This window comes from Poecilia reticulata, linkage group LG8 (assembly GCF_000633615.1).
Source record: "Poecilia reticulata strain Guanapo linkage group LG8, Guppy_female_1.0+MT, whole genome shotgun sequence".
Taxonomy (NCBI): Eukaryota; Metazoa; Chordata; class Actinopteri; order Cyprinodontiformes; family Poeciliidae; genus Poecilia; species Poecilia reticulata.
The window spans coordinates 520,985-537,444 of NC_024338.1; the positions used below are offsets into that span (position 1 = coordinate 520,985).

Consider the following 16,460-nt stretch of genomic DNA (forward strand, 5'->3'; position numbering starts at 1 on the left):
ACAAGCTTACAAAGGTGCTATGTAAATGTTAAGTGTTTTGATTATCTGTGCATTGTGCAATCTACATATCTATGATTTATAAAGATATCTATATAAACATATATAGATCTGTCTATATTGTGCCCAAGCTATCAGTCGAAGCTAAAGTTAGCTTCCGAATGTAGCATCTAATTCGGAAAATAGCTAAAGGGCGATTACACTTAATTTTTCACAATCTTGAGCTTTTTTAATGTGTTGTACTTTAAAATCAACACCTAGACATTTCAAACTTAACTAGATTATTCTGTACTAACAGCAGAATAAATAAAACATTTGTGAAACCTTCTGATTTGTGAAATTTGTAAAATGTCAATAGATTCCAGAACACATTAGATCTGAATTATTAATTTGGCATTATTTATTATTTTAACTTTCCATTTTCTTTCTTTTTTAATCTTTATTATAGTTGGAGTTGGACATGAGTTCAGTTTGATGGCTTCCTGGAGGGAGAGATTGGCTGAGCTAATGTTGCCAACAACTTTTCTCCTGCTGTCAAAGTTTTTGCTTTTCTTTATATAAAGCATTTCATCCTCTTGATTACTGACAAATGTCAGGACTGAGCTGGTTACATCAGATCAATCTGAATCTTTATTTCTCATTAAAACGACTTCTTGTAATTTTAACATTGTTATAAAATTTCATCTTTATTCTGCTGTAACGATGACTGCATTCTTGTATTTAAAATGTCTTGTATCCTGACCGTAATGCTCCCTTATACAACTCACAGAACAGATGATTGAAATAAAGACATTTTTTGAAAGTATTTTCTGTGATTTTATTATAGAAATTGAGGATGAGAGGAATCGATTAAAATCAAATCTGGTATGAATAAAAATCTTGTATCATCAAGCCTTATTCAGCATATTAAATTATATGACTAACTACATGTTACTTAATATTCACATTTCTTTGCTGGTATAACCTAAATGTGTTGCATTTTAACGTCTCACTTGAATTCATGATCTACATGCAAATACTTGATATAACGTAAACACTGAGAAAAGGGGAAAAAGTTTGTGAAATGTAGAGAATTACAAATGAGATTCAATTTTATTGTAGGTACAAAATGAACAGTGAATATATAATATACTTCCTAGCAGCTAATCAGACATCAGACTTGTTTTGCCTTTACTGGTGATGAAAACTCGTCACTCTGGAGGAGAGGAAGTCCGGCTCAGCCCCGTCCAGGATGACTGCAGGGTCAGGGTAGCCAACAAAGTCTGCAGGTAGAGTTTTGCATATCTGGTGCTCTGGGTTCTAGATCATAGTTTAACCAAGTACTGTAAATAAAAAGTTAGTCCACGTTGTGATGAGTCGGCAGACCGTGGACTGATGGACGCTGTACTGGTCAGCTGGTCCAGGTGCTTGGATCCAGAGGAAAGGTAATCGGCACAGAGGCTCAATCAAGGCTCAGAAACATCACAAGGCGTTACGATGCAAACCTGAAAAAGAAAAAAGAAGAAAATCTAATAAGCGTCCATATTTAGCTGCACAACGTAATCAAAACTAATATTTAGCTCTTTTTGGGAGTTTTGCTTGAAAATAAATGGACAATATCTCAGGAAATTAAATGTTTAAGTGAAATAGTTCTGGTATCACAAAGAAACTGAAAAAAATGTTTCAGAGGTGTAACAACAATGAAGTTACCGAGTAAGAGTGAACTAAAATACTTACTACTTAGAAAATGCATGTTAAAATCTGAATACTCTTTTGAAAGTGCAGCTGAAATGAATTAAAGTTACTATCAGGCAAAGCACAGTGTTGGCCTAATATCTGTACCAACAATAATACAAAAAATGATGCATATTAGAGACATTAGTTTATAAAAATCAAGGCAAACCTAAATTTACCTTTTTAAAAACAAAAAGCAGCAGGAGAATGTAACTTCATAACCTCATTTTCTAAGCAGAATCTCAGAGGGAAAAAAAGAGAAATTACGTTGTGTAACGCAAGAACAGATTATAGCAGCCAAGTGGAAAAATACACTCTAACGTGGATTATAATTATGAAATGGCGAAGGTAGATGTCATATTTTCGGGATTCGGGAAATATGTGATTTGTACCATTTGTTCTGAGGGTTTTTATGTGGGTCGGTGCCACTTAAACGGCTGTAAAGCGAAGAAGGTTTTGGACCTTAATCTGACTGACTGGATCGGCCTGAAGCGTTGCTGCTCTCGGTTGTTCTTAAATTACCTGCTCGGTGTCGCTTGGACTGCATGTTAAATGTATTTTATATAATTGTCACATAAAAAAAAAGCTAAGGAGTTGCCTAAAAATAATTTCATACTCCGTATAACACAAACGCATCAACACACGTATTGACTCACCTTGTGCCGAATCGCTGCCTCTGTTCTCAGCCTGTTCCCGTTGCAGTGGATTTCCTCCGGCATTATTTTCCTCCAACAAATTATTCCAGTGAACGACGCACATACAGCTCCCTTTTAACCTCCGTCTTCCCATTTCTGACGCTGCATCTTCAATATCCTCAAGCTTTGAAATAGCAGGCAGCTACAAACCGTGTGTTAGCTGTAGTGGCTAAGTCTTGGCTACAGTCCGCCGTCGCCTTGATATCAGCAGGAAAATGAAAAAAACTAAACATTGGATGGTACCGGCTAATTACTGGACACAACGACACACCACAAAACTTGGTTGTTGTACCAGTAGCTCGCAGATATTTTAAGTTTTGCGTCTTTTTCATGGTACAGATCTTGCAGCTTTGGGTAAAAACAATAGGAGCAAGCAGGACCAGGAACCAATCTATGTGGCATAAATTCAAACGGAAATACGTCACCACCTCTCGTGGCATATACCCCATTGTCTTAAATCAGTGGTCCCCAACCTTTTTATTACCGCGGACCGGTCAAGACTTGGACATTTTGCTGCGCCCAGAGGGGTGAACCGTCAGATAAGGCTTCTGCATGTTGGTGTTCCTGTTAAAGCCTGAATATGCCCGATTTGGGTTGTCTTGGCCCTTTTATCGCAGCCTGTGGGGTTTTCCCTGACTTGGAACCTGTTGAATGTGACAGGTAGCCAATCAGAAAGCGCTGTGACGTAAGAACAGAGGGGAATCCCAAACAGCTGACATATCACACAACTGAGAGTCAGGTAGATATCGGAGATGATATGTGGAAATGTTTGTTATTAAATCTAAAGATCATTATTATGTTTAGTCAGTTAAAAATGTTAACTATGAAAAAACATATTCACCTCCAAATCATAGTGCAGCAAAGAGAGCGGCTGCTCCTGTCGTCTGTCATCCACCGCCTTTTCTTTTTGTTTCATCTTTTATCTCTTAAAATGATTCCACAAACTATCACTATTGCTTCTACATCGTCATTCGTGTTGGTTATTCTAAATTCCCGCTATGTTGGGGGTTTTACTGGATTATCCTCTGGAATCGGTTCGTGTTGCTCCTGCCTTGGACACACGAACCGATCCAACCTGTTGGACTTTTATCAGCTCTGTGGTCAAAGAGGTTTGGAGACAATTCTTAAATCTTTCCGTCTAAACCAGACTTAAGACTCACAAGCTCTACTCATCTCCTCTCGACCACTGCCCAAACGCTCTGACTCTGGTAGCTATGGTAACGTTTACATATCCCTTCAAAATAAGATACAGATGTGCCACAAAAACGAACATTTTACTTTCGTGAACATTTAGCCCTGAGCCCTGAGCTTCTTTCTCTGCAACGAGACGGTCCGATCTGGGAGTGATGGGAGACAATRACACCCGAAGTGTGGTTTATATCCACAGCCTGCTTGGTCTCTACGTGGCGAAGCAGCTTGAAGCTTCATTGCCTCATTAGCAGCCGGTCGCCGCATGTTACGCAGAGCGGCTTGTAATGTGGGACTCACCTACCGGTCCGGGATAAATCCATTCTCCTGACTCTTCTCTGGGCYTTTTCCCCTTTGCAAAGAAACTTTCCAAAGACATCTGATCTGTTTCTTACTCATTTTGCTGCTTGTGGGCTCAGTGTTGGCGCGCAAGTAACCGAGAGAATCTGGTTAAAGGATTTTCAAAATAAAAGATCCTCCAGACTCAAATAATACATAAAGCGGAAATATTTCACTATTTCTTGCGCGGACCGGTACCAATTGGTCCACGGATCGGTACTGGTCCACGGACCGGGGGTTGGGGACCACTGTCTTAAAGGACTGATGTGTGGAATGTAGTTTGTACCTTGTTTGACCTGAACCCATGACTACAAAGAAGAATTAGAAGTTTCTCCTGAAATCCTTAACAGCTCTCTTTCCTGCCATAAAATCATCTCCTCCAAGAGGTGAGAGATAATTCATGAGGTGGGGTCAGGGTGTCTTTCTGGCAATAAAGATAAGATCAGACTTTGGGAGGGTCTTTGTCTTGCTGTGACTATATAACGATGTGAAGTGTGTTCAGGGCTCTTCTCCTGACTGCGCTCAGTGAGAAGGGTCTTTGAACGCTTTTGCCTTCGAATAAAGAAACTTAAAGACAAAGATTAATCTTTCTCTTATTATTGAAACAGCTCCTCATTCTTTGATAATGAAATTTCCATAACACTGTACTTTCCAATGTAACTACATAAGCTCCAATTTCTGTTTATGCCCGGGTGAGGAAGCCATGGGGGGTTTACAACACACATCAGCCTCCCCATTACAGTCACCATCTAATGTCTAACTGACCTTTTCCTTTATTGACATAATGCAATTCAGGACTGCACCAGTTGGTCTAATGTGGTTATTCTCATTTGTGAAACTACCCAGGGCTGGACGCCAAACGATTGAGCAGGATAATTCATATTGTTTTGTAGTCTGAGTGAAAAGGCATGATCAGGATCTGCTGCAGTGTGCGCCCTGCAGTGTCGACAATATCTGTTATTCTCAAAAGTGTCAAATCATTTGTGGAGTATGGAGAGAATTCAACTTCTGAAAAAGTTTTGAAAAACAAGTATTAAAAGGAGCTCATAAACTCAGAGAGGGAGAAAAGAGATTTTACCCTAACTGGTTCAAATCTTATTTGCATTGTATGAGGCCAGCCTTCATATTAAACAGATATTACATTTTACTGAAGGATGAGATTAATGACAATTGCCAGTTGAGCTATATTATGCAATATAGTTGCTGATGAACAGTAAATAAAATCTTTGAAATGGGGTAATCATTGGTTCCTTGCTGCTTTTAGGATAAAATGTAAGGTTTTATTTGATTGTTTTTAAGTGTTTAAACTCAATGGGTCCTTCTTACTTAAATGAGTTCTTGGAGACCCACAGCCCACCCAGAACCCTCCGGTCAACTGACCAGCTTTTACTGGCAGTCTCTATAGGCTAAAAAGTAGAGGGGACAGAGCGTTCTCTGTGGAGCAGCCTCCCTCTCTGTTAAGCTGTTTAAGTCAGTCGGTCAGTTAAAGTCCAGACTGAAAGCTCATCTATTCTCCCTGGCCTTTAACACCAGTTAAAGAGAAAAAGGAAAATGAAGGAAGAAAATTGCTGCAGCTAAATTTTAAAATTGTTTGGCTTTCATTCATGCTATTAGCTTTTGATATCTCTGTCAATTTTATATTTGTCTTATTATTTTTACTAAACTTAATTTTATTTTATCATTTATCTACCTGTGATGTTTGTTGTGAAGCACTTTGGTCAGCTAGGCTGCTGTAAATGTGCTACATAAATAAACTTTGACTAATTTTCTGGGTTCCAAATAAGATCATTTAGTCAAGTGGAACAACTAGTGAGGTGAGAAATCTATGTGGGAAATCTTTTCTTAAGTGGTTCTTCACCATCTCTTAGGGTCCAGTATAATTTTACACATAGTCCAAAGAATTTAATGATGTTCTCATCTGACCAGAGCAAATTATTCTACCTATTTGCTCTACCAGGTATGTGGTGTGTGGTAGGCTACAAAAATAACTTCTTTTGATTTTCTTCCTGCCACACTTTCATAGAGATCTGATATATAGAGTGAACAGTTAATAGTTGTCCATTTGACATATTCTACCACCAGTCAGAGCATCACAGAACATGTCAAATTTTTTTTTCAATAAAATACTGACTCACTCAATTAGTTTGGGATTGACAGGCATCTGGTTTTTGTTTTCCTAATTCAACAGGTCAGCAGCCTGAGGCTAAACAGACATTAGCGACTCTAACCACAGACACACAGCAACACACAAAATCATACTTGGAGGAGCTTCTCCCTCATATACTCAGTTACTACCCAAAGTGAGGTGTATCCATGACCATTAATTGACGTAAAGAAAGCAGTCTTTCTTGCTCCTATAGTTGGACTGTTGAATCATGCTGAATTAATAAGATCTAGAAAGACAAATCACTGGCCTTAATCACTTAAGATGTTCTGAGTATTCTTCTAATGCAGTCAAATGAGGGCTTGTTGAAGGAAATGTATTCTGTGTGGACTAAAATAAAACATGTGTGGGTTTTCTTACCATCGCCATGCAGGAAAATCAGGCCCAGCACCATGCAAAGAGGGTGCAGGTTGAACTCATGAGCCGAACCATCCCAGGCAAAACCGCCTCGGTAGTGACCCATCCACACCCCAGTCAGAACCACGGACACAAGGCCGAGCACCTGCGACGCTCCCACCAGCCCCGCAAACACGGAGCCACCGTGGCGGAGGCTTAAATCATCCATAGTCTGAGAGCCAGAAACAGATGCACAGAATTTATTTACAACAAGAAGTTGACACAGATATCGATAAACACACAACTTGAACAAAACTATTTAATGAAACCTGACATCAGACACACTACAGTGCAATGTAAAAGTATTCACATCCCTCCAAATTCTCATTACGTCTCAACAACAAACTGGGAAATAATTTTGGGAATTGATATGTAATAAATCAACAAAAAGAAGAATGTGAAGTAAAAGACAAATACATGATGTTTAATTTTTTTAATGAAACTCCTCAAAGAGAGGTGTAGCAAGGGGGTAAATATGTCTTAATATTACTGTATTCAAACAAACACTAATCTCAGTTAAAATGTTGTCAAAACTTTTGGAATTGTAATGAATATTTTTTTGGATTGGAAAATATAAAAAAGTTTTGTCTAAAACAATTCTTTAAAATTCAAATCACTTATTTTTTTGTCTCACAAGGAGAAAAAGTTATGTCAGAAATCTTTGGTTCTCAAAATGTTGGTTTTGATGCTCCCTTTTTTTGATTGAACTCAAAGAGTTTTGATGGCTGGAAACGAGAACATCCTGGGCGGGACCTGAAGACGAACGATGCAAGATGTGTCCCTATTGGTTCGCTCTGACTAAAGCAGATGACTGATCTCCTACCTCAAACTACAGGGCCTGCTGCTTCGCTGTAGTGACGGGACACAGAATAATAATAAAGAATCATAATGTCATTTATAAACAATTTTTTTTTTTTACGCTATTAAGAGTTTGTTCCACTCCGCTGCTCTCAGCTGCTGGGTTAATTTGCCCTTCTCAGTTTGCGACAGGCAGGTCTCCAGTAGAGGTGGGTCAGTTTTCCCTGTGTATGGACTTCCAGGCTAAATTGTGGAACAGATTGGTTTCCCACACACGTCGGATACCAAGGCTATGGAAACCATACCGTTGGATTCCCAAGTGCATGGTGTATGTGAAGCCATCTTATGTGTCTTACTCAGTGTGATAGCTAATTGCCATGGCGGCATGTATAGTTCCAGCGACTTATGGCTTTCTACATCAGTGCTCTTTACGTTTTCTGTAATTTTTTTTTGCTTTTTGCTTCACAGATACTGCGAACATCCAGTGCACCCACCAGATGCTTTTGATTGGGAACAAACACCAGATATCTGTTTTGAGCAACTTTATTCGCAAGCATAACATCCCAGACAACATAGACCGCCAGGCTGTCCGTAGATGGTAGTCGGGTCCAGGAGACGGCGCAGACAGGAGGGAGAGGAAGCAGAAAAGGGGGTGCAGGATCCGGTGTCATGCTCAGGCTGAGAAAACAACCAAACAAGCCACCTTTTCCGTGCCTATATCTCTCCAGTGCCAGATCTCTGGTGCATAAAACAGATAATTTGGAACTACTGCTGATTGGAAATTGTTATGTTCGGAACTGTTGCATTTTAATTATCTCCAAGACTTGCCTCCGAGACTAGTTGATGCCAGCTTGCAACTGGCAGCTCGGACTCTGCTCTGCTGGGACTGGACTCCAGATGCTGGTAAAATTGGAGGGGGTGGACTCTGTATCTGTGTCCGAATTCAGGGACTGCATCCCYCAAAGGCCGGATTTGTAGGCCCCTTACATCATAGCGTGACAAGGATGGCAGAAATCGTAGGCTCCTCCCAATGTGGGCAACAAATGCATCCTTTTTCTTCAAATCTGAAGGAGCCATCCTCCTTCAGATTTGATGATGGGCCATGTATCCTTCATGGCCCATCACATCTCATGAATCATTGCAGGTCCAAACTGAACATTTGGGCAAAGCGGCAATGGCGGTGAAGAGCGGCAAATTATTTTGTTATACTACACTTTAAGTGACACAACTTGATTTTTTTCACAATATTTTAGGCAAGAATGTAGCTGTGTAAATCTAAAATATTTTCTCAGTTCATCAATATGTCACTTACTGTATTTTCCAGATTATAGAGTGCACCTTACTATAAGCCGCACCTACAAAGCTTACAGCTGCACCAGGCTATAAGTCGCTGATATCTCCGCCGCTCTCTGCTGGATTTATTAAGGATGCAGCCCTCCGTCTCCAATGCCGAACCATGGATTCCACGCTGAGCTTATGTGTAGCAACTCTATTTCCCTCCTGTACTGCCAGATCGATAGCCCTCAACTTAAAAGCTGCATTATATGAACTTCTTTCCATGATGAGTTTGAAGACATTTCTCCATCCTACCTGCTGCTAGCATGTGCTAGTTCTAAATGTAAAACTAGCACTTTCTTCTTTGATTTCCAATTTTGACTTCCAATGATTCACTTCCTGCTCAAGAGCCCTATGGTGGTTGAAGAAAAATCCACAGAAATTCTGCACCGGGCTATAAGCTGCATGTTTCAAAGCGTGGGAAAAAAGTGGTGGCTTATAGTCCCTAAAATACGGTAATTGCAATATTGCTCTGACATTTTCAGAGATGCCTGCTTCTGCTGCAGTATCAACCAGCTGTGAGCTGGCCAGGCGCTCCACTTTCAGTGTACCAGGAGAAACTCCTGGCACATCGTTTTAAAAACTCCCGCTAGCTTTCCCCAATAAGTGGAAAAGTTAAACGTAGTAGTAAAATATTTACTAAAGTATTTAATTTATTCCTGATTAAAGTTTTCAAACATAATTTTATTTAACTACAATATCTTATCTGAGATCTGAAGAGTATTATTTTTGAAAATTTAAATTTGCTCATATTCATTTCTTTTAGAAATATGCTAAATATGTTTGAACATTTTAGAGTCATACTAAAATATTTCTTTTTTACGATATAAGAGTCTTTACTACAAAAGGTGAAGAATAATACAGAAATCAGGAGTATTGCTTGGTTTTGCTGCTCTGTTCTTCACACTGCCACAGTTGCTAGGCAACATAAGTTGCTTCTCTCTTATGAGAATAAGAAGAGAGAGAAGGGAGAGACGGGTCCTAAGAAGGACCCATCCTACGTACAATTACAGATAAACACTGTTCCCCAGACATTGAATACATGTCAGTTGCTGGCCGTGTTTCTCCCGAGAGAGCCAACAGTTGTGACAGCTGCTTATATTCCACCTGACGCCAATGTAAACGCCACAGCGTTCTCTCTCCTGCTAAACACCATTAATGAACAGCAGTGAACCCATCCCTACGGTGTTCACATAATTGCATGCGACTTTACCAAGGCCAATTTGAAGACTGCACTCGCAAAGTTCTACCAAATGTTCTACAAGGGGAGAGAACTTTTTAGATCATGTTTACACCAACACTAAGACCCTCACTCCTCCCATATCTCAGCCAGTCAGACCATGTTTCCCTCCCTCTTTGCCCAATCTACAACTCCCTCAGATGTATGGCTGGGGCCACCAAAAGGACACTTGTAACCTGGCCTGAGAATGCACTCGGCAAACTACAGAACTGTTTCAGCCAGACAGAGTGGGACTTATTCGGACAAAACATCTGTACTTTTCCTAACCAGAAACCCTGGATGACCAGGTCTGCACACTCCTTGGGGCCCACGACGCTGCTTTCAAGTCAGGTGACAGAGCTCTATACGCCATCTGCTTGAGCTAACCTGAAAAGAGAAATTAAAAAAAGCCTAGGAGGACCACAAGATGCGCATAGAGTCCTACCTGTCCAGCACCAACACACCAGAGGCATGGCAGGGCATCATGAACTTTCAAGGCTGTGAGGTTGGGAGGCGACCTAAATGCACTGATGGCAGAGGAGCTAAACTGCTTCTTTGCCCGCCTTGAAACCCATCAACAGCACTCCTCTGCCCCAGCCTTGCCACTGCCCCCTTCCCCACCTGGTACCTTCACCACTCCCCTCACTGTACAGGAGAACAATGTTAGACAGGTGCTTTTGGCAGCGAACCCCAAGAAAGCTGCTGGCCCAGTCCTGGCAAGGTGCTTGGAGCATGCGCCTACCAGCTAACACTCATCTTTACTAGGATCTTTAACCTTTCCTCGGCTCAAGCAGTCATCTCACCCTGCCTAAAATCAACAAGAGGTCTCCCATCATCAGTCTGAACGATTACCATCCAGTGTCCCTGACTCCTGTAATTATGAAGTGCTTTGAGAGACTAGTTCTGCAGCAAAGACCATATGCCCCAAAGACATAGAGCCCCCCAATTTGCATATGCTGCCAACAGACAAACAGAGGAAGCCATTGTTATAGCTCTCTCCACTCAACACTAAACATGGAGCAGCAGCAGAGCTATGTCCGGATGCTTTTGGTAGACTAAAGTTGAGCCTTCGACACAATAATTCCAGAGACTCCTCTGAAAACTGGTCACTCTCTGCGTTCATCCTTTCACATGTGTGTGGTCAAAGAATTTCCTCACCAACCAACCCCAGACTGTGAGACTTGGCCATCATCTCTCCTCTACCAACATACTGAGCATTGGCTCCCCACAGGGCTGCTTGCTGAGCTCCCTCCTGTATTGTCTCTACCCCCAAGACTACAATCTGGCCCACAACAACAATCGCATCATAAAGTTTGTTGCTGACACCACAGTGGTTGGATTCATCTCACAGAAAGTAGGTCCCAAAGCTGACAGCCTGGTGTTCAGAGAACAACCTCACTCTGAACACCAAGAAAACCAAGGAGGTCATCATGGACTTCAGGAAGCTCAGCACCGACTCAGCTCCTCTCTACATTAATGGAAAGAATGTGGAGAGGGTCCACACCTTCAGGTTTCTTGGCGTCCTCATCTCTGCTGACATCTTCTGGACTGACAACATCACAGCAGTCATCAAGAAGGCTCAGCAGCACCTACACTTCCTGGGAGCCTTAAGGAAGCACAAACTAAATTCCAAGCTGCAATTGACCTTCTACCACTCATCCATGCTGCATCGCAGTATGGTATGGCAGCTGTACTGTTACAAGCAGTGTGAGGCTGCAGAGGGTCACAAAGACAGCTCAGAGGATCGTTGGCTGTCCTCTCTGGTGGAGATTTACACCTCCTGCTGCCTCAGCAAAGCCAAGTCCATCGCCAAGGACCCACTCTGGATTCATCCTGTTTGACCTGTTGCCCTCAGGGAGGCGCTACAGATGCGCCTCCCTGACTCAAAAAAGCAATTGACACCCTGAACGCCCACATGCACTAATTATATGATGGTTATATGTGTATGTGTGTATATCTATTTTACAGTTTCAATATTGTAAATATCATTGTATTTATGTTTATCTTGTATAGGTTTTCCTACATTGGACTGTTTTGGAGCTAGCTTTAAATCTCATTGAACATATGCACAATGACAAACAAATTCTAATTCCAATTCCTCGATGATGCAAATAACATGGCCTTTAGAAAGACAACTTTCAAAACATACTTTTAGAACAAATACAGTCCCATGTTGCACATTAGTTACTTAATATAAAAGAAAACACTAAACCTCTTGTATTAGAAATAACACAAATACTCACCAGTGTAGATATAAAATAAGTGCAAATTGTTGAGAGTACAAAAAGTCTGAATTATTTTTTCAGTGGTTCTAATCCTATTCCATATTTTTAAGTGTCCAGAAAAGTGCTGTGTAAATGATGTCATTTCATTTAATTTCATAATAACTAGAGAGTTCTTCTTCATCAATTAAATAGTGTTTTCGTTATTAGCACCACTGGATTGTCGATTTATTTTTTAAATTGTCAGGGTTATATTTGATATTTAAAAAAATATTTCAAAACAGTATTATTTCGGGTTATGAGTAAAAGTCAATACCCAGAGAATCAGCCTGTTTTCTACCAACTGAAGAGGTCGAAAATACATAACAGGAAGTGTCAGCTGACTGTTACACGAAGCCGTGAAATAAGCAGGAATGAAACAATTATGAGTCTGTTATGGCGATTAAAAATGCTTTAGTAACGACACGTGTTTTTGAGTCTAGTCTAGAGATTCTAGGCTGTTGTAGCCCAGAAACAGGAACAAAATCCGCGTTAGAGGGAAATGGCATCAACACACAGGATACTGTTGAGCTGTCACCTGTTACCTGCCATCAGCAGAGTGTCTTATATTTATATTTAGTATTACGTCAATCACTTCCATTAAAAGCCATAATTAAATGCCAAATAAAGAAGCACTATATAGTTTGACTTAAGAACGACAAGACTTACTCCGCTTTGATACGTTAAGGAAGTCAAATCCCAATCCTGACCGGAGCTCCGTGTTCCTCCTGCTGCTGTTCCTCAGTGAGGTGGAGAGTCTGTGACCTGAGGCGTGACGTCACTCAAACACGTCACCATAAGACGAATTTCATGCTAAGGGAGATGAAAGTGACATCCTGTTTCTATACCTCTCAGTTGCAAAATACGTGTCAATTACAGAAATAATAATATTCACAAATTCATAGATAAAATAATAAGTGAAACGCCATCACTACGTTAAGAGGGTGAGTGAAACGTCAGGATGAGTGGGGGGAGGGAAGGAGGGTGTTATTGATGCCTCACATCCTGGGTGCAGAGAGGTTTGTTTCCCTGGCAATAAAGAGAACCGGGGAGAAGGTGGAGAAAGAGAAGAAGAGCAAACTGTGCCTAATCATTATATACTTAAGCACTGGTATTGGTTCCAGCACTTCGCCATTTTTTAACGAATGTAGTCTTAGGTGAGCCTGTCTGTCTGGGTCCCCACAGCCCGACTGTTAAACCAGGCAGATCTAGAATAAATGATTCACATTCAATGAAGAAGCTTATTTCTCTGAAAGAAAATGAAACAGGCATCTCTCAAAGATAACGTAACAATGAATTATAGAAACAGGCTTTTCAACCTTGAAAAAAAACACATTAGCTAAATCATAACCATCTCTTGTATGTTTAATGATTTTTTATTAGTGCAAATTAAGATTTTCATCATCAATTATTAATGTGAATAATACCAATATTGTAATTGAACTAGCATCTTTTACATATACTATACTGTATTGCCAAAAGTTTTCAGCTGTCTTGATTGACACCCCATTCCTAATCCTTGGGGTTCAACATGACGTTGTTTGACCCTTTGCAGCTAGAACAGTTTTAACACTTCTGGGAAGGCTGTCCACAAGGTTAGACAGTGTTTCCCAACCCTGGTCCTCCAGGCTCACTGTCCTACATGTTGTAGAGGTTTCCCTGCTTTAATGTGTCTAATTCAACTGATTGCAGTTCAGCAAACAGCTGTTAATCAGTCATCGATTGAAATCAGCTGGACTGAAGCAAGAAAATACCTGAAACATGCAGGGCAGTGAGCCTTGAGGACCAGGGTTGGGAAACACTGGTTTAGAAGTGTGTTGATGTGGATTTTTGACCATTTTTCCTGAAGCTTATTTGTGAGGTCACATACTGATTGTTGGAAAGAGAAGGCCTGGCTCTCAGTCTCTGCTCTAATTTATCTCAAAGGTGTTCTAGAGGGTTGAGGTCAAGATTCTGTGCAGGCCAGAAAAGTTCATCCACACCAGACTCTGCCATCCATGTCTTTATGGATCTTGCTATGTGCTCTGGTGCAGTCATGTTGGAAGAGGAAGTGGCCAGCTCCAAACTGTTCCCACAAAGTTGGAAGCATGGAATCGTCCAAGATGTCTTGGTATGCTGAAACATTCAGAGTTCCTTTCACTGGCACTAAGGGGCCAAGCCAAGCTCCTGAAAAACAAACCCACAGGAGGAAATTTCACAACTGGATTTGTTCCACAGGTTTCATCCTATCACAGTTCCACGTTGGAATTCACTGAGCTTTTCAGAGCGACCCATTGTTTCACAAATGTTTGTAAAAACAGTTTGCATGCCTACACGCTAAGAAATAATACTGTAAATTTACAGTCAAATACTGGCAGCTTTGGACGCCAGAAGTTTACTGTAAATGTACAGTAACTGTACCGTAATAAATCCCGACCGTCCATGCAAGTACGGTATAGATACTGTAAAAGAACGGTCAACTTCTGGCGTCTTTAGCTGCCAGTAGTTTACCGTTCTTTGGAAAGAACGGTAAACTACAGTTTTTCTGAAAGAACGATAAAAAAAATCCTCTTAGCTACAGACGTCAGGTTTTTTTTTTTTCAAAAATTTTTCAAATTTTATTTGTATAGCACATTTCAGCGGCAAGGCATTTCAAAGTGCTTTACATAATTAAAATAAAAAAGGAATAAACAGTGAGAAAGAGAAAAGGATTTTGAAAAAGGTTAAAACAAATTAAAAAAATTAAAAAAAGATAAAAACATTAAAACAGAGTTTTAGTTAGAACGCCATCTAACAAGGGTACTCACCTTAAAATCTACATTAAAACATAAATAGTGAGAATAAGGAAATAAAAAGTAAAGATAAAAACATCAAAGACATCAAAACCGGCACTCTAATCCTAATTTAGCCATAAGCAACTCTAAACAGGAGGGTTTTAAGTTGATTTTTAAAGGCACCCAGTGTTTCAGTTGTTTTACAGTTATCTGGAAGTTTGTTCCAGATTTGAGGTGCATAGAAGCTGAATGCTGCTTCTCCTCGTTTGGTTCTGGTTCTGGGGATGCAGAGCAGAACCAGAACCAGAAGGTCTGAGGGGTCTATCCCAGTGTTTCTCAACCTTTTTTGGGCCAGCGCCCCCCTAGCCCTTATCCAGGTCCCTCACCGCCCCCCACCAAAAAATTTGTAGGCTACTTTGCACTGACAATTATTTTATTATTAATGTTACTATCATTATTGTAGATGTTTTGAATCGGCGCACCGATTATGTTTTCCGGACACTTCAGCGCCTTACGCTCCTTCACCTCGCGCACATAACGGGGTAAATGTAGCGAGTTTTGCCCTAAACGTATCAGCGTCTGGAGGACGAGGGTTAGGGGGGGAGGCGAGCGTATGTTTCTACGCTCCTTCGTGGGGGGGGGGGGCGATTTATGTTTTCGCATCCACCTGAATAATGTGTAGTTGCGCCCCTGCCCATGACACTATACACACACAATATTATTTTACCTTTTATCTGGAAATAGTGTCTGTTTATTCTTGCCATACAGTTCTCTGTATTAATTATTGCACAAAAGGTCTTGCCATACCAGTTTATTCCTCTGTATTTACTTTAGTTTCTTCATTCATTTCCATTTAGTTTCCTTTGATTAGTTTTATCCTCTCTTGGTTTGTTGCTATGTCCACTTTGCTGTATGTCCACCTGTTGCYAGATTTATTTATTTATTTATTTGCTTGTCTCTTTGCATGTGCATGATATCCTCCTCATCTCTGGACCGCAGAAAATGATATAAGTCGTCCTCCATAATCAATGTAGACACACTTCATCACGTTTACCGCATAAAAACAAGCCTTTCCCCCAAAAAAAGTAACTCGCGATTTTTCAAAAATGTCGCGGGATCTCGAGATAATAAGTCGGGATTTTTTTCCTTTTTTTTTTCTTTCTCCATGTCCCGTTAGTGGCTCCGAAACTGTAGTTCACAAAACGCACATTTCATTAATAAACTAAGCAAATTAATAAATCTTAAAAAATGATTGCCGTCTTAGCTTATTAATGAAGTCCATGCGCCGCTCAGTACAAAAATATCAGTTCATCCAAAGTCAAGTGTATCTTCGACACAAGTGGAGAAAAGGAGGCAAAGAAAGCAGAAAAGGCCGTTTAGCAGGACATCCACAAAGTCTGAGAAGAACGAAGCAAACCTTTCAGTTCTGCTGTTGAAAATTCAGCGATTTTGAAGAAAAAATACTTAAAATTGGTAAAGGTAAATGAAAAATAAATACTTCATAGTACAAATCACAGGGTGAAAATAGCAATACAATTTATCTTATCATTATATATTATTTTTCCATGATGACAGATGAGTCTCTCTCTCTCTCTCTTTATA

General features: G+C 40.4%; 1 protein-coding gene across 1 annotated transcript in view; it reads right to left on the reverse strand.

Annotated features, from left to right (window-relative positions):
- Positions 1-12,905, reverse strand: part of cyb561 (cytochrome b561) — a 44,490-nt gene extending 31,585 nt beyond the window's left edge. The window contains exons 1-2 of the mRNA XM_008414991.2: positions 12,775-12,905; positions 6,457-6,664 (exon numbers count right to left, since the gene is read on the reverse strand). Of these exons, the coding sequence (XP_008413213.1) occupies positions 6,457-6,661 (205 nt within the window). The 5' untranslated portion in view covers positions 6,662-6,664; positions 12,775-12,905. The remainder of the gene's footprint in view (positions 1-6,456; positions 6,665-12,774) is intronic.
- Positions 12,906-16,460: the final 3,555 nt, after the last annotated feature.